General features: G+C 43.0%; 1 protein-coding gene across 2 annotated transcripts; it reads right to left on the bottom strand.

The window, feature by feature from the left end:
• Nucleotides 1-5,651: 5,651 nt before the first annotated feature.
• On the bottom strand, nucleotides 5,652-18,421 carry LOC105495077 (mago homolog, exon junction complex subunit). 2 transcript variants are annotated; one of them, XM_071092819.1, is made up of 5 exons: nucleotides 18,135-18,421; nucleotides 14,194-14,252; nucleotides 12,210-12,320; nucleotides 7,342-7,424; nucleotides 5,652-5,871 (listed from the first exon to the last, which is right to left on the bottom strand). In XM_071092819.1, the coding sequence occupies exons 2-5, from the start codon at nucleotides 14,206-14,208 to the stop codon at nucleotides 5,772-5,774; spliced, it is 309 nt and encodes a 102-aa protein (XP_070948920.1). In that variant the 5' UTR covers nucleotides 14,209-14,252; nucleotides 18,135-18,421; the 3' UTR covers nucleotides 5,652-5,771. The 2 variants fall into 2 exon arrangements, with proteins under 2 accessions (XP_070948920.1, XP_011762563.1); XM_011764261.2 differs by lacking the exon at nucleotides 18,135-18,421 and adding an exon at nucleotides 17,273-17,457.
• Between the last annotated feature and the right edge of the window lie 158 nt (nucleotides 18,422-18,579).

Below are 18,579 nucleotides of genomic sequence, written 5' to 3'. Positions count from 1 at the left end.
CCCTTCAGGTGGATTTTCTCTGGGAGCCCACCTGGTTTATCCTTCTGTCATACGTTTATTGAACTTTGTTTTATCTGGCCTCCCATCCAGGCTACATTGAGACCATGCAGGAGCTGTGGAGATTAACGTTAAAAGGAACAGCACATTCAAGACTCTTCTAGGAAGTACAGCAAGATAGCCAGATAGAACCCTCCAGTGATCCTCCTCCTCCTCTTCCCTGGCAGGAACACCAAACTGAACAACTATCCACACAAGAAAGCACCTTCATGAGGACCAAAACTCAGGTAGCAATCACAGTACCTGGTTTTAACATCACATCGAGATATAAGGCAATGGCCAGGCATGGTGGCTCACACCTGTAATCCCAGTGCTTTGGGAGGCTGAGGCGGGCAGATCACCTGAGGTCAGGAGTTTGAGACCTGGCTGGCCAACATAGTGAAACCCTGTCTCTACTTAAAATACAAAAATTAGCCGAGTATGGTGGTGCACACCTGTAGTCCCAGCTACTCCGGAGGCTAAGGCAAGAGAATTGTTTGAACCCGGGAGGTGGAGGTTGTAGTGAGCCAAGCTCGTGCCATTACACTCCAGCCTGGGCGACAGAGTGAGACTCTATCTCAGAAAAGAAGAAGAAGAAGAAAAAAAAAGGAATAAGGCAGTGAAGAGGGTAGGAAAGACAGTCTTGAATTGCTACCACCACCCCTCCCTCATCCTCTGGCAGCAGCTGGCTGCCTGGCACAGAGAGAGAATGTGCTTATGGCACTTTGCATTGGAACCAAGTGCTGCCCTGCCACCGTGGAAAGCAACTCAGGGCAGAATTCAGCAAGTGCCCACAGAGGAAGCACTTAAAGAAACCCTAGCCAGAGGGGAATCATCCATCCCAGTGGTCAGGTTCTGGCGAGCTGCACCACCACTGGCTAAAGTGATCCAGAGTCCTAAATAAATTTGAAAGGCAGTCTAGGCCACAAAGACAGCAGTTCCTGGGCAAGTCCTGGTGCTGTGCTGAGCTCAGAGCTGGTGGAGTTGGGGTGCACACAGCCTAGTGAGATACCAGCTGTGGAGCCAAAGGAGTACTTATGTCACCAGTACCCCAACCCCAGGCAGCACAGCTCACAGCTCCAGGAGAGACTCCTTTCCCTTAGAGGAAAGGAGAGGGGAAAGTAAAGAGGACTTTGTCTTACAGCTTGGATACCATCCCAGCCACCGTAGAATAAAACACCACACAGAGTCCTGAAGCCCCCCTTGCCAGGCTCTATCTCCCAGATATTTCTGGAGCTACTATGGGCCAGAAGGGAACCCGCTGCTTTGAAGGAGAGGACCCACTCCTGGTAGGATTCATCACACGCTGACTAAAGAGCTGTTGGGCCTTGAATAAACATTAGTAACACCCAGTACTATGCTGCCTTCAGGTGTGACCCAGTGCATTCCCAGCAATGGTTGCCATAGGGAGAGACTCCTTCTGCTTAAGGAAAAGAGAAGAAAGAGTAAAAATGACTTGGTCTTGCAACTTGGGTACCAGCTCAGCTGCAGTAAAATAAAGCACCAAGTAGGTTTCTACAGCCCGGACTCCATGCCCTAGCTCCTGGATAGCATTTCTAAACCCACCCTGGGCCAGAAGGGAACCTGCCACCCCAAAGGGTAAGACACAAGCCTGGCTGGATTCACCACCTGCTGACTAAAGAGCCTTTGGGCTTTGAATAAACATCAGCAAAAATCAGGCAATAGTAACCATGGGCCTTGGGCAAGACCCACTACTGTGCTGGCTTCAGGTTTGACACAGCACAGTTCCAGCAGTGGTGGCCACAGGGGTGCTTGTGTCACTCCTCTCCCAACTCCAGGCAGCTCAGCATGGAGAGAGACACCATTTATTTGAAAGTAAGGGAAGAGAACAAGAGACTCTGCCTGGTAATCCAGGGAATTCTCTCAGATCTTACTCAAGACCATCAAGGCAGTACCTCTGCGTCTACAAGAGTCACAGCATCTCTGGGTTTGGGGTGCCCCTTGATGCAGTTACAGCTGCAGTGACCAAATATTTACATCACAACACTCATTTCCCTTTGAGTACTTGGAAAAGCCTTTTGAAGAAGGATGGGTACAAATAAGCCCAAACTGTGAAAATTACAATAAATACCTAATTTTCAATGCTCTGCATTGACCAACACTCACAAACATCAATACCATCCAAGAAAACATGACCTAACCAAATGAACTAAATAAGGCACCAGTGACCAATCCCAGAATGACAGAGATATGTGACCTTTCAGACAGAGAATTCACTGTCACTGAGGAAGTTCAGTGAAATTCAAGATAGCACAGAGAAGGAACTCAGAATCCTGCCAGATAAATTTAACAAAGAGATGGAGATAATTTTCAAAATCAAATAGAAATTCTGGAGCTGATAAATTCAACTGATATACCAAAGAATGCACCAGGGTCTCTCAACATGAGAACTGATCAAGCAGAAGAAAGAATTAGTGAGCTTGAAGACAGGCTATTTGAAAATACACAGAAGAATTGAAAGAAAAAATAATAAAAAAGGATGAAGCACGCCTACAATAGCCACAAATGGACAAATCTAAGAGTTACTGGTCTTAAAGAGAAGGTAGAGAGAAATTAGGATAGAAAGTTTATTCAAAGGAATAATAACAGAACTTTCCAAACCTACAGAAATATATAAATATTCAAGTACAAGAAAGTTATAGAACACCAAGCAGATTTAACCCAAATAAGACTACCTCATGTCATTTAATAAACTCCCAAAGGCCAAAGATAAAGAAAGGATCCTAAAAGCAGCAAGAAAGAAGAAACAACACACAAAGAAGCTCCAATGCATCTGGCAGCAGGCTTCTCAGTGGAAAGCTTACAGGCCAGGAGAGAGTGGCATGAAATTTAAAGTACTGAAGGAAAAAAAACATTTATCCTAGAATAGTATTTCCAGCAAAAATATCCTTTAGACATGAAGGAAAAATAAAGACTTCCTAGACAAACAAAAGCTGAGGGATTTTGTCAACACACCAGACCTGTCCTTCAAGAAATGCTAAAGAGGGTTCTTCAGTCTGAAAGAAAAGGATGTTAACAAGCAATGAGAAATCATCTGATGGCAGAAAATTCATTGGGAATAGTAACTACACAGACAAATGCAAAAGATTTTAACACTAATTATGTGTAAACTACTACTATATCTTGAGTAGCAAGACTAAAAGATGAACCTATCAAAAATAACTTTTCAAAACATAGACAGTATAAGATATAAATAGGGGCCAGGCACGGTGGCTTATGCTCATAATCCCAGCGCTTTGGGAGGCCAAGGCCGGTGGATCGCTTGAGCTCAGGAGTTCAAGACCAGCTGGGGCAACATGGCGAAACCACATTTCTACTAAAAATACAAAAAATTAGTGGGGCATGGTGGCATATGCCTATGGTCCCAGCTTCCTAGGAGCCTGAGGTGGGAGGATCACTTGAGCCTGGGAGGCGGAGGTTGCAGTCAGCCAAGATTGCACCACTAAACTCCAGCCTGGGTGAGATATACATAGATATACATAGATAGATAGATATAGATAGAGAGAGAGAGAGACTGGGCACAGTGGCTCACACCTATAATTCCAGCACTTTGGGAGGCTGAGGTAGGAGGATGGCTTCAGCACAGGAGTTTGAGACCAGTCAGACCCTGTTTTTTTTCTTTTGCTGCTGCTGCTGTTGTTTTTGAGACAATAAATACCTAATATTGCTCTTGTTGCCCAGGCTGGATTGCAATGGCGTGATCTCGGCTCACCGCAACCTCTGCCTCCCAGATTCAAGAGATTCTCCTGTCTTAGCCTCCTGAGTAGCTGAGATTACAGGCATGCACCACCATGCTAGGTTAATTTTGTATTTTTAGGAGAGATGGGGTTTCTCCATGTTGGTCAGGCTGGTCTCAAACTCCTGACGTCAGGTGATCCGCCTGTCTCGGCCTCCCAAAGTGCTGGGATTACAGGCATGAGCCACCATGCCTGTTTTTTTTTTTTTTTTTTTTTTTTTTTTTTTGAGACAGAGTTTCACTCTTGTCACCCAGGCTGGAGTACAGTGGCAAAATCTCGTCTCACGGCAACCTCCGCCTCCCGGATTCAAGTGATTCTCCTGCCTCAGCCTCCTGAGTAGCTGGGATTACAGGCGTGTGCCACCATACCCGGCTAATCTTTTATTTTTAGTAGAGATGGGGTTTCACCATGTTGGCCAAGATGGTCTCAAACTCCTGACCTCAGGTGATCCATCCGCCTCAGACTCCCAAAGTGCTGGGATTACAGGGTGAGCCACTGCACCTAGCCAAGAATATTTTTCTACACTAAAGTTCTTTTTTGCCTCAGAAAACAAAACAAAAAAGACTTATCACCTGAGGTCCCGTCAGTTCTTTAGAGTGTCGTTTTTTGATGTCTACTTTACTACCAACTTGCTTCATTGCCCCAAGTACCCTTATAGGAGGAGGTGCACTGGAGTCAGGAACCCTGACATCTCAGTGCTGTTCTTAACTTGCCCCATAGTCTTTGAAGGAGTAGAGTGTGGTGGAAAAAGAATGGGTCCAGGAGTCAGGACACTTGGGACCTTGTCCCAGGCTGGCCTGTTTTTAGTGGGGTGAGTTTAGGCTAATCACTTCCCTTCAAATGAGGCTTAGTAAGACCTAGTTCCTTTCAGCAGGTGCAATCTGTTCAACCAGTACTGTGCTTAAGCGACACAAATTAGCAGAAAGAAAAAGTTGTCTACAGGTCTACCTGCTGAACAAATTCCCACACTATCTATACAACTTGGGCTTGGTCCTGAATGGCTGTTGGTATTCTGATTTTAAAATGGATTAATGGAAAACTTTTCTGAGACCAGACATTTTATCCTGTATCATGTAAGAAACCAAAGCATTTTCCCCCACACTGAAATACCTATGAAAACCTAAAATATTTGTATCTATAAAAGTTGATTTTAAAAACTCCAACCACCATACTATTTCATACCTAAATCATCAAACCAGTGTTAAATTTCTTTAATGGTATTAATCCTTTTTTTTTTTTTTTTTGACATGGAGTCTCGCTCTGTCACCCAGGCTGGAGTGCAGTGGTACGATCTTGGCTCACTGAAGCCTCTGCCTCCCGGGTCCAAGCAACTTTCCTGACTCAGCTTCCTAAGTGGCTGGGATTACAGGCTCACGCCACCACGCCCCGCTAATGTTTGTGTTTTTAGTAGAGACAGGGTATCACCATGTTAGCCAGGCAGGTCTTGAACTCCTGACCTCAGGCGATCTGCTGGCTTCGCCCTCCCAAAGTGTTGGGATTACAGGTGTAAGCCACCACATCTGGTCTAATTTTACATTTTTTTGAATCATTATCCAAATAGGGTCCAAACATTGTATTACGTGTCTCTTAAGTCTCCTTTATAAGCTCCCATTCCGTTTCCCTTGTAATTTATTGAAGAAACCAGATCATTTGCCATTTCTTCTCAATATGGCTGATTGAAGTCCCACTGTATTTTTAAAACATGTTCCTGTATTCTCTTATTTCCTATAAAATGGTAGTTATATCTAGAGAGTTGATTAGACTTGATTTTGGGGCAATACTTCACATAGAATGTTAGTGTGTTACAAAGTAATTGAGAAGAGTTCACATGTTCAGATCTTTATAAAATAATAAAAATTGGATTTTATCACTTATTTATTAAAGACAATCATTTATAGTTTATAAAAAAATACTGCCCTGATATACACAAAATTTTCTACTCCCACCCACTCCCCCATGTCCACACCAATACTCAGTCTAGATTGGTTTAATCTTGAAGTGTAATCCAATAAGACTGAAGACCAAACACTTCAGGTCCTGGACAAGATAATAAAATACTCGTAAGCCTTCTGGATCCCTAAAATGCAAAAGGAAAAAAAAAAAGTTTAAAACATTGAGATAAAACTGGCGATTTCTCTATCAAGATGTTCCTTGCAAAGGAACATTAAAACTTTGCATTACGGCATTAAAACTTTGACCAATCAAGTGTCCCTAAAAAAGGAAAAGACTGTATATTTAAATGGTATATTATGAGGTAATTTAAATATGCTGAGTTTTTAATATAGGGAAATGCTTACATTAAGTGAAAAAATATAATTAAAAAAATCAACTGTATTTTTTATGCTTTTTAAAAAGTATATATTCTATTAATGCACAGAAAAAAAGACTAAAAAGAAACACTGCAAGATATTAATAAGGGTTGTCTGATTGATAAGATTGTGGATGACTTTCCCCTTTCTACTTTTCTACCTTTCCCGTATTTTCTACAATGAGCATGTATTACTTTCAGAGTTAGGAACACTTTTTTAAAAAGTAGTAGTACTAAGCAGGACCAAGAGGTTGAAGATTACTGTGGCATTACTGGCTAAGAAGAAGGAAGAGTGTCCAAAGGAAGATAATCATGCCCAACATTTGCTAAAAGTGAGCCGTATCTAATCCTGAATCCTCAAAACTTAAGAGCCAAAGAAGTTGCCAAATTCTAAGGATTCTTTGTAGTACATAGGTTCATGCCTCAATTTGATAATCTACCCCACTGACAACATGAATTTTAAAATTTTTATCCCTTTTCAACAAACCAATGCTTTTGTAAAAAATAATAAATTTAAGGCCAGGCATGGTGGCTCACGCCTGTAATTCCAGCACTTTGGGAGGCCGAGGCAGGTAGATCACCTGAGGTTGGGAGTTCGAGACCAGCCTGGCCAACATGGTGAAACCCCGTCTCTACTAAAAATACAAAAAAGTTAGCCAGGTGTGGTGCCAGGTGCCTGTAGTCCAAGCTACTTGGGAGGCTGAGGCAGGAGAATCACTTGAACCCAGGAGGCGGAGGTTGCAGTGAGCTGAGATTGCGCCACTGCACTCCAGCCCAGGCGACAGTGTGAAACTCCATCTCAAAATAATAATAATAAATTTAAAATCAAATGAAAATTTAGATCCTAAAAAATGTCAAGTTTCACTGAAGTCAGATTTTAAGATGTGCCAGTCTGAACAGTCACACTGAGAAAGCTATTCAGACTCGGTAACTCTACAGTTTATCATGAGCACTCTTTAGGCATATTCCATTTTTTGTTCTGGCTGCTCCTATGCATTAATCTGTATGTGTGTGTCAACAAGAAGAATGCAGTAGCAATGGCTGAATGAAACACCAAAAGTAATAGGAGCAAGTTTTCAAAAATAATTTGGGGTCCCTCCCTAACAAGGAGGACAAAGCTGCCCACCTGCATTTTGCATTTGCCCCAGATCTTCCCATAATGGTCCCAATTTGGTTAAGGTTTCTTACCAAACTGCTCCAAAACAGACACAACTGGATGTAAAGATCATGCACACTTACTTGGATTGATTGACATCAATAAGGGAACCAATTTTTGATGTTGTAAAAGAAATGTGTTCATCTCCAATGACGATTTCAAGCTCCTAGAAACATTTTAGAAAATCTAAGTAGAATTGGCTTATTCATCAAACACACAGAAGGATTAATCATTTGCCAAATCACACAAACTTGACTACAGACGGTCACAAAATCAGAGGCAGTTCATTCTGAGCACTGAACTGTGCTGGACACTAGAAACAAGAGATAAATACAGCTCATATTTAAAAGAAGTTGTACCCTCAAGGCTCTAGCATTTCTCAGATTTGGAAAAATCTACGTAGGTCTTTTTTTTTTTTTTTTTTTTTTCCTGAGACAGTCTCGTTCTGTTGCCCAGGCTGGAGTGCACTGGCATGATCTCGGGTCACTGCAACCTCTGCCTCCCAGGTTCAAGTGATTCTCCTGCCTCAGCCTCCTGAGTGGCTGGGACTACAGGCGCCTGCCACCACGCCCTGCTAATTTTTTTTGTATTTTTAGTAGAGACGGGGTTTCACCATGTTAGCCAGGATGGATTTTTTTGTATTTTTAATAGAGACAGGGTTTCACCATGTTGGCCAGGCTGGTCTCGAACTCCTGACCTCAGATGATCCGCCTGCCTCGGCCTCCCAAGTGCTGGGATTACAGGCATGAGTCACTGCGCCCAGCCTATGTACTATTTTGTATGAGTTTTCATCATCAACAATGTGGAGTAACATGAATATATCTATGTTTTAAAAATACCGAACGATTGGACTGGGTATGGTGACTCACACCTGTAATCCCAGCACTTTGGGAGGCCAATGCAGGAGAATCACTTGAGCCCAGGAGTTTAAGACCAGTCTGGGCAACTTGGCAAAACCTCATCTCTACAAAAAATACAAAAACTAGCTGGATGTGGTGGTGTGCATCCGTGGTCCCAGCTACTACAGAGGCTGAGGTGGGAGGATCCCTTTACCCCAGGAGGTCAAGGCTGCAGTGAGCCATGATCTCATCACTGTACTCCAGCCTAGGAAACAGAGTGAGACCCCGTCTCCAACAACAACAAACAAAAACAAAAACTAAAGGATCTAACCTATCTAGGCAACTTCCAGACCTTAGGTTTGATCCCCACTTTGTCACTCCCTACCTGTATGATGGTGGGTCTCAATTTCCAAACAGTGACATGAGTACCACAAACCTTCAAAAAGTATCTATGTGTAGCCTGCTGGGTGCTCGGTATTGTTCTCAGTGCTCAGGACAGATAAGTAAAACCAAGCAAACCAAAGATCTCTGCCCTGTGGAATTTATATTTTTGTGAGCCCTACTTACTTTTTCTTCTTTTTGATTCATGTATACTTTTTGTTATAATTCAATCAGAAAATAGAAAAAACTGACATGTTTCCAATACTTAGATTTATAAATTATTGCCATACTTGTGTCAGATTTTTTTTTAAAAGAAATAAAATACTACAAAATTTATGTCTATCTCCCATTCTGTTCTCCCTCCTGTATCCCCTGATTTGTTCCATTCTTGTTTCAGGTTTGGTAGTATGTTTTCACTTACTTCTTTTTAGATACAGGGTCTCACTCTGTCACTGAAGCTGAAGTGCAGTGGTAGGATCATAGCTCACTGTAACCCTGAGCTCCTGGGCTCATGCCATCCTGCACCTTTAGCCTCCCGAATAGCTAAGACTACAGGTATGCGCCACCATGCCCAGTTAATTTTTAGGGTTTTTTTTTTTTTTTTTTTTTGTAGAAAAAAGGTCTCACTGTGCTGCTCAGGCTGGTCTTGAGCTCCTGGCCTCAAGCCATCCTCCCACCTTGGCCTCCCAATTTAGAAAAAAAGTGCTGGGAATGTAGGCATGCGTCACTGTGCCTGGCCTAGACGTAGTAGTGTGTTGTAAAATTTTTACAAAAATGGTCATATTATACATACTTTTTGCATTTTTCATTCCACATTGTTTTTGAGATTTATCAATGTTGAGTTACACAGATCTAGCTCATTAGTTTTAAATGCTATAGTATTCCATTTCCCTACTGAAATAAACTTAAGTTCTGAATTTTTGTTCCTATAAACAATGTAGCAAGAATATTCTTCTATACATCTCCTTATACATATGTGAAAATGTCTCCATATAATTCCTAGTATTTTAAATGTTCCCAGATACCACAAAATTACTCCCTAACGCGGTTATACTAATTTTACTCTCACTCTTTTCTCGTATCATTTTTTAAACTCGGCAGATTTTTTCTGTTGTTATTCTAATGGGTCTGAAATGGTATCTCACTGTTGTTCTTTCATTTTACAAATGAAGCTGTAAATCTTTTCACATTTATTAGCCACTTGTTTGATCTTGTAAGTTATTCATAACCTTTCCACATTCTGCCACGGGACTGTCTTTTTATTACTTTCTAATTCTTTATATATTCTGGATAGAAAACTCTTGCCAGTTTTATGTTTTGCAGATACCTTCTTCCAGTCTATGGCTTATCTTTCAACTTTATCTTGCCATCTTTTGTCAAACCTAAGTTGTAAAGAAGTCGGATTTACCAATCTTACCCCTTAAGGAGTTTTAAAAACTCCTTCTCTATCCATAAATAATAAAAGATAGTCTATATTCTGTTTAAAATTTTTGATTTCTATAGCCTAATTTAAAAACATTCCATAAATATATTGTCAGCTGTCCTGGTACAATTTGTTAAATAACTCATTCTTTTCCCATTAATGTGAAAGTCCACCTCTGTAGTACGCTGTTCCAAGTTTCCATATATTCATAAGTTGGTTTCTGGGCTGTCTATGCTGTTCCATTGGTTTAGCTGTCAATTCCCGAGGCAATATCATACTATAAATGGCCACAGTTTTATAAGCAATCTCCAGTATTATTTTGGCTACTCTTGCCTCTGATTTTCCATGAATTTAACGCTTATTCTATTTGATTTTAAGGGGAAAAAACCCTACTGCGATTTTCATTTGAATTAAGAGTGAATTTATAAATTACTTTGTTGAAAACTGACATCTATATGATACTGAATCTTCCCATCCACAAAAACGATACATATTTTTGTCCTTCTATAAAGCCCTTTCAAGTTTTGTACATCTTGTTAATTGCATACCCAAGTTCTTTATTAACTTTTCTTGTAATTATTAATGGGATTGATTTTAATTACAGTACCAATGGCTTATTGCTGGTATAAAGGAATATGCCCTTCCCTCTTCACACAATTGTTGTGATGGTTGAACGAGCTAACAGAAATAAAAATTTTATAAATGGTAAAGCAAAATACATATATATGATATTACTGAGATTCCTTGAACATAAAGTTAACTTTAGTAAGTACTGAGGGTAGGATTTTTTAAAAAAACTCTTCTTGAAGGGTTGGTCCATCATTTTGAGGTTATTAGGCATGAGTTTATATGGGTTTTCATGTTAATTTAACAAATTATTATTGGGCTTTTACTATACATGGGCACTATTTTAGTCACTGGAGATATAGCAGTGAAAAAATTGAAAAGCAAGTAAGACAATTTTAGACAATAAGTGCTACAAAGACAACACATATTGTGATGAAACTGAAAGCAAAAAGAAAACACACACACACAAAGACAGCACAACAGATCTTTTTCTTAATGATGGGAAGAGACTTCTTAGATTGAATGGAAAGGCAAGATATCACTGAGGAACCGACTTTTGAAGACCTCAATAATAGAGAGAGTCTTGTACAGAGTTAAAGGAAGAATATTTTAGGCAGAATGTGGCAAGTGCCAAGGCCCTGAAGTAAGAACCACCTAGGTATTTCTGAGGAACAGAAATGAAGCTAGTAAGGTTTGAACACCATGACAGACTGGAAGCATGGTAAAAGATAAGGTGGGAGTTTAAATTTTAAGTACAGTGGGAAGCCATTGGAGTTTAAATCAGTGGAATACATAAGCAAATTTACATTTTTAAAGATCACACTGGTCAGGCGCGGCAGCTCACGCCTGTAATCACAGCACTTTGGGAGGGCAAGGTGGGCGGATCACCTGAGGTCAGGAGTTCAAGACCAGCCTGGCCAACATGGTGAAACCCTATCTCTACTAAAAATACAAAAATTAGCTGGGCATGGTGGTGTGTGCCTGTAATCCCAGCTACTCGGGAGGCTGAGGCAGGAGAATCACTTGAACCCAGGAGGTGGAGGTTGCAGTGAGCTGAGATCATGCCACTGCACTCCAGTCTGGGCGACAGAGCGAGACTCCGTCTCGAAAAAAAAAAAAAAAATTACATTGGCTTTCAGGATGGAAAAATGGATGGTATGGAACAAGAGGAAAAACAAGGGAACCTATTAGAAGTCCAGAAGTCTGGATTAGGATGGTAGCAGTCAGAGTGAAAATACCTTTTCTGTTAATTCAGTTCAATATGATAGTGGCTTTTATTTTTTAGTTAACAAAACGGTGCTCGGAATGCATATATAATGTATATAAATACACATGAATTTAAATACATATACTGAATTATTTGTATGATTTTCCTTTCATTAGATTGGTGAAATAATCATGTTCTATTTTTCTTTGTATCTCCACAATGCTTTGTCCATAGTAGTTAGTAAATGAGATAGGCAGCAAAAGCTTTAAGTGGAGGAGGGAGTGTGGGGGGTCCTAAGAAGAAATTCAAGGCTGGGTTCTTGGTGGCCAGCAGCATTTGTTCTCTCTGTTCCTTCCTGTGGGATTAATGCTTCCTTAGACCAAGGTGCTGGCAATCTGCTTTCTGCAGGGCTGACCACCACCACCACCACCACCATCACACACACATGCACACAGTTTCACTATCATATGCAGAGCACTAAACCTCATCTTATTTGTAAGATTTCTGCACTACAGGATAATCAATAAAACATACCTGCCGGCCCACTCGGTCAGGAGGAGGCCACAATGCATCATCCTCTTTGGTAATTTCACTGTCATCGATTATTCTCTTCAGTTCCTCCATCACGCTTTTATGTACATAAGCCTGAAAGCAAGTTAAAAGACAAAATGTATGTTGTATCCTTAAGCAGTGCTTTGACTCAGATAGTGATGGAAGATAAAAATAACTGTTCCTGCAGACTTATTTCTGGCATCTTCTTAAGTGGGAAGACATTCATGCTCAACCTCGGCATGATGCAGGTGAGGGACAGGGTCAGAAGTATCTAATAAACTGCACCTCAGTCCCCCATCTAGCTGTTACTACCTCCTGGTACATCCTGTTTACATGGCCCTTCTGCCTGTCCACACAGCCAACTCACAAAGAAACCCAAAATAGATCTGTGAATGCCCCCTGCTATGGTTTGAATTTTTGTGTCTCCTCCAAAATTCATGTTGAAATTAATCCCCAATGCAACAGTGTTAATCGATAGGGCCTTTAAGAGTTGACTGGGCCTTGAGGGCAGAGCCCCCATGGATAGGATTAGTGCCTTAGGAGACAGCTTAAGAGAACTAGCTGGCCCCTTGCTTGTTCTTTCACCATATGAGAACACTGCATTCATCCCTTCTGGAGGATGCAAAAACAAGGCACAGTTGTGGAAGCAGAGACTGGGCCCTCACTAAACACTGAACCTGCCAGTGCCTTGATCTTGGACTTCCCAGCCTCCAAAACTGTGAGAAATATATTTTTATGGCTTAAAAATTACCCAGTCTCAGGTATTCTGTTATAGCAAAACAAAAGAGACAGCAACACCTACATGCCCTGGTTTAATTTTTTTTGAGACGGAGTCTCACTCTGTGGCCCAGGCTGGGGTGCAGTGGTGCAATCTCGACTCACTGCAAGCTCTGCCTCCTGAATAGTTGGGACTACAGGCACCCACCACCACGGCTATATTTTTTTGTATTTTCAGTACAGACGGGGTTTCACCGTGTTAGCCAGGATGGTCTCGATCTCCTGACCTCGTGATCTGCCCACCTTGGCCTCCCAAAGTGCTGGGATTACAGGCGTGAGCCACCGCGCCCAGCCAGTTATTCTTAACTAGGTAATACGCTCCTGAGGAGCAAAATGTATTTGAAAAGATATGCCTGTGTAAAAAAATAGTGAGAATGTTGACATGTGTGAATAAGCATGAAACTGATAGCTAAAACAACAGTATGAAAAATATATGCTAAGACATTTTCAAAGGTGGCAGAGTGGTTAAAAGAGTAGCTTTGATGAAGCCTTAATGATGTAGTAGAAATCACAGAGAGGAGAATACAAACTTTACTGGGGAATTCCTTTAATTGGGAATTCCTGCTGTATCTCTTACTAGCAGGGGTAACTCTGAACAAGTCTCATAATTAATATCTGGGCCTTTATTTTCTTATTTGTAAGGGGGCTATAATACCCTCCCCCATCACATGGGCTTATAATCAGGGTTAAATAAGATGCCATGCCTGACATCTAACATGCATTCAATGATATCAACTGCTTTCCCATGCTCCCTTTCCCACTCAGATGCAAATTAAATAGCTCTCCATTGTGTACTATGTGCCAGGGAATATACAGAGCACTTTAAGTATAACACATTTAATTTTATGACAGCACTTGGGAGTGGGAGGTAGCTTTTATTTTCCCTGTTTTTGCAGGTGAAGAAACAGAGATTTAATCAAGTTCAGCCAGGAACTTGCCCACTGTCACATGAGGTAGTAAGCAGCAGACTCAGGGTTCAAACCAAGGTATGTCAATGGTTACCAGTAATTGATTCCACATTGTAAAATAAAAAAATCCCAACTAAAAGATGATTTGGGAAATAATCCAGAAGCTGTCTACAGACATGTGTCTCTCTCCCTGTTCTTTACCTTTCAATACTAGATACAACAAAAACAATGCAAGACAAAAAGCTGAAATGTAGAAAATGAAGGCCTCTCAGAAGGCATACCTCTTTTCTGATCATGACATCATTCTTGTAATTGCTGTTGTTGGCATATCTTAACTTCCCTGTGGGGACAAAAGCCAAATTCAACATATAATAAAAACATGAATAAAGCATCAATGCCATACCAAGACTATCGGCAGTTGCCTAAAATGTATCCAACTTGCTCAAAGTGTCTAAGACATTTATTATTTACTCTTAAGGTAGTTCAACAATACTAGTCTTTCAGTTCTTCACTTCAGGCTTAAACAGCCAAATATACAGCTGACACTCAACTACTGCAAAAAGCAGCTCAGGTGAGGTAAAAACACAGGCAGGCTCTTTTCTGACTTTGTCGAATCACATTTTTGCAGGTGAATGTCCTGAAAACAGGCAGAGTAAATGATAACTTACCAGCACATAGGACCTCCTGAGGCTCAAATGAGTTGTGAAAACATTTTGAAAACTGTAGGATGCTGTTTACATATATTATCATGTGACTGTGCCACACTCTATTTCTGTGATGGAAAAGTTGTTGCTTTTATCACTGAGCACATTTGGTACACAAGACCCTTTGTCCATGTGTGCGTCTAACAGGTTAATGTGAATACATGGTGGGGATGAGGAGAAGATAGAAGGAAACAGAAGACATGTAGACTAGAAGACATACATGTGAGATGAGCCCAGTGAATTTATTCCAACAGTCTCTGTGCTGTCTCTCTGCCTCAAGTTTCTTCACATTCAGTTCACTGTCCATACAGTGGACAAGGTGATGTGGTAACAGATCTATCAGATTAGGTTACTCTAATACTTTGATAAAGTCAATGGCTTCCTGGTTAAAATCCGGCCGGGCGCGGTGGCTCACGCCTGTAATCCCAGCACTTTGGGAGGCCGAGGCAGGCAGATCACGAGGTCAGGAGATCGAGACCATCCTGGCTAACACGGTGAAACCCCGTCTCTACTAAAAATGTAAAAAATTAGCCGGGCGTGGTGGCGGGCGCCTGTAGTCCCAGCTACCTAGGAGGCTGAGGCAGGAGAATGGCGTGAACCCGGGAGGCGGAGCTTGTAGTGAACCCAGATCGCGCCACTGCACTCCAGCCTGGGCAACTGAGCAAGACTCCATCTCAAAAAAAAAAAAAAAAAAAGAAAAATCCAAACTCCTCAACATGGCATACGGCTAAGCAAAGCCCCTGCCTGCTTTTCCAGCCTCACTCCTGCAATATTCTTCTCTCACACAGCTGGAGTTGAACAACTTGGTTTCTGCCTGAAACATCCCAAGCACTTTTTGGTTTTCAGCCTCTTTGCATGCTGTCTAAAATGCCTTCTTGACTCTTCTTCATCTCCTAACCAATACCTCACATCCCCTCCTCCCATCATTTTATGTAGGAAGCCTCCTCTGACCCTCAGGCTTGGCTAGGTGCCCCTTCTCTGCTGCAAGTCTCCTCTGTTTCTTTTTACCACAACACCTAATACGCTGTTTGGTCCCTGCTTACAAATCCATCTCCCTCACAGTCGGGGCCTGTCAGATACATCTTTGTGGCCCGCTTAATGGATGTTTTCTGTCATCTTTGATTCCTCTTTCCTTCACCACAGTGTCTCCGCCAAAAAAATCCTATCAACGATCAAAGTCCAGTTGATTCTGCCTCCAACAGTTTCCTAAATCTTTCTCTCCATTTCTACTATCTCTGTAGTCCCAACCGACATCTTTTTTTTTTTTTTTTTTTTTTGTGACACAGTCTCGCTCTGTCACCCAGACTGGAGTACACTGGCACTATCTCAGCTCACTGCAACCTCCGCCCCAGGTTCAAGCGATTATCCTGTCTCAGCCTCCCGAACAGCTGGGATTACAGGCGTCTGCCACCACGTCCGGCTAATTTTTGTATTTTTAGTAGAGGCGGGGTTTCACCATGTTGGCCAGGCTGGTCTCGAACTCCTGACCTCAAGTTATCCGCACACCTCGGCCTCCCAAAGTCTTGGGATTACAGGCGTGAGCCACTGCGACTGGCCCCCAACATCTTTCTTGTCTTGACAACAGTCTCCTAATCAATAGCCCTGTTTTCACTGTTGCCCATTCCGCACCCAATAACCAGAATGCTTTTTCAAGAACAGATCACATTTCTTCTCTGCTTAAAACCTTCCAAGCCCGGCCAGGCGCGGTGGCTCACGCCTGTAATCGCAGCACTTTGGGACACCGAGGCCGGCGGATCGCCCGAGGTCGGAAGTTCGAGACCAGCCTGGCCAACCTGGTGAAACCCTGTCTCTACTAAAAATACAAAATTAGCCGGGCGTGGTGGTGGGTGTCTGTAATACCAGCTACTCGGGAGGCTGAGGCAGGAGAATCGCTTTAACTCGGGAGGCGGAGGTTGCAATGATCCGAGATCGCGCCATAGCATTACAGCCTGGGCAAAAAGAGCGAAACCCGTCTCAAAAAAAAAAAATAAAATTAAATTTAAAAAGCCTTCCAAGTCCAAACTCTTTACCATGGTCTATAAAGATCTACAAGGTGCGGCTCCTACTACCTATCCGACATCATCTCCTGCCATCTCCCAGCTCACCACTCTTCAATCACACTGACCACCTGAGACATGCCTAAGCTCATTCCCGCCCTGCAGTCTTGACTTCTGGTATTCCCTTTGGGTAGAATGGTCTTCCTTGTGAGCTTCACAAGGCTGGGTCCTTCTTGCTAATTAGGGCTCAGCTGCAATATACCATTAGAGCTCTCTAATGGCCAACCTATCTAAAAGCAGCCCATCCAGCGATTCTACCATATTTTCTGACCACTCACTGCTATCCGGAATCATCTTTTTATGATCTCTCTCCCAGCAGTAAAACACAAGTTCCACGAGAGAGGAAGTTTGTCTATCTTCGCTGTCGTATCCCCAAAGAGTGGAACAGAGCCTGGCACACAGTGGGCGTTCAGCCAACGTTTGTTGTATGGATAAAACGACGCCGTGGAGCAGACACAGTGGCGCTCTTTTCAGATCCGCACTGCACAGGTCTCAGCCCCTTCCTCCTCTAGTTCCCCACAGATTTCCGACCCTCGGCCTCCCCACTCGCCCGCCCCAAGGCCTGGTCCCGCTCCCGGCGGGCGGCAGGCTGCTTTTACCGTCCGGTCGGAACTCAAACTCCAGGAACTCGTGGCCGAATTTGCCCTTGTGCCCCACGTAGTAACGCAGATAAAAGTCACTCTCCATGGCTCCCAAAAGACAACCGAGCCTGAACTTCCAACAGCAAGCCGCACTGCTGCGGTCTGCGCCCGACACTGACGTTTGCGGCGGCGCGCGGAAGTGACGTCAGATTACGCCGTCGCGTAATGGAGGGGTTCCTTCTAGCTAACCTATTCGCCCGGAAGTGACAACAAGACTGCCACACCCTCTCACGCCTAGGAGGTAGCGAACTTTGTTTAACCCGGAGGCGGGGCCAACCGGCTCCGCTTCTCCACCTGGACGCGGGAGCGAGGTTGAGGTTGGTACCCGCTGGCTTCTCTCCCGGCCTGAGGCCGAGAGCCAGCCGCCTGCCTACCTCTGGGCTTTGAACGCGGGGTCTGGTGACTTCGCTTAAAGATCTCGGACCGAACACCCCGAGCCTTGCGCCCGCCAGGCTCAACCTCAGTTCACAGGACCCCCGACTTGTGTGAGTCGTACACCGCTCTTTACCGTCTCTGGACCTGGGTCATCTCGGCAGTAAAATGGGGTGAAATGACCCGACCTTCCCGGAGGATGCCGCGCACGATGTGTGTGCCTCAAGATGGCTTCCATTGACCTGAACTGTTAAGAAAGCCCTCCTCAGTGACGCCTTCCCTGAATCCACAGTGGAGATTGCCGTTTCCCTGGAACTAGTTCACCCACACTTACCCATTTCTTCCTTTTCCACCTTTTATTTCTATCTTTCTGCCCCACTGATCTCTAGAATAGGTGCTGTGAGAAGTTAGAGTATTTGATCTCCCACTCCCCAGTCATCCCACTTACCGAGCAGTGATTCTCAGCCTGGCTGCACATTGGAATTACCTGGGGAGCCTCTAAAAATACTGATGCCAGGGCTCTACCCCAAGCCAATTAAAATCTCCAGCGCTGGAACTGGGCATTGGTACTCTTTGTAAAGCTCTCAGTTGAGTCAGAGTTGAGGACCACTGACCAAAGAGACTCTTTTCAGAGCAAAGTTGTCCTCTGTGAAGCCATTCTGGCTCTGGAAAAAATTTACAGTTGAGTAGGGCCAGAGCAATCAAGATCATAATTATTTAATAGGAGCCTGCTCTCACTCGTCTAAGTTCCACACTTAGAGAGAATGAATGGTTCTAGAGACAGTGCTGAGATGACATCATTCTTGGGGCCTGGCAACTAGAACAGTATAAGATTCTGTAAGTCGGGACAGCAGTCTCTGATTCCTACCCCCAGTCTTTTTTTTTTTTTTTTT

Source organism: Macaca nemestrina, chromosome 1 (genome assembly GCF_043159975.1).
Source record: "Macaca nemestrina isolate mMacNem1 chromosome 1, mMacNem.hap1, whole genome shotgun sequence".
NCBI classification, from domain to species: Eukaryota; Metazoa; Chordata; class Mammalia; order Primates; family Cercopithecidae; genus Macaca; species Macaca nemestrina.
Note: the sequence above shows the minus strand (reverse complement) of the source record. Positions and strands in the feature narration are given on the sequence as shown.

What these genes read in the sequence shown, in the direction of transcription:
- LOC105495077 (XM_011764261.2), bottom strand. Translation starts at nt 17,360, where the DNA reads ATGGAGAGTGACTTTTATCTGCGTTACTACGTGGGGCACAAGGGCAAA. An exon ending in ATGTCATGATCAGAAAAGAG is followed by an intron (nt 12,321 to 14,193) that starts GTATGCCTTCTG and finishes ACTTGCTTTCAG; the next exon opens with GCTTATGTACATAAAAGCGT. An exon ending in ATTGATGTCAATCAATCCAA is followed by an intron (nt 5,872 to 7,341) that starts GTAAGTGTGCAT and finishes TTTGCATTTTAG; the next exon opens with GGATCCAGAAGGCTTACGAG.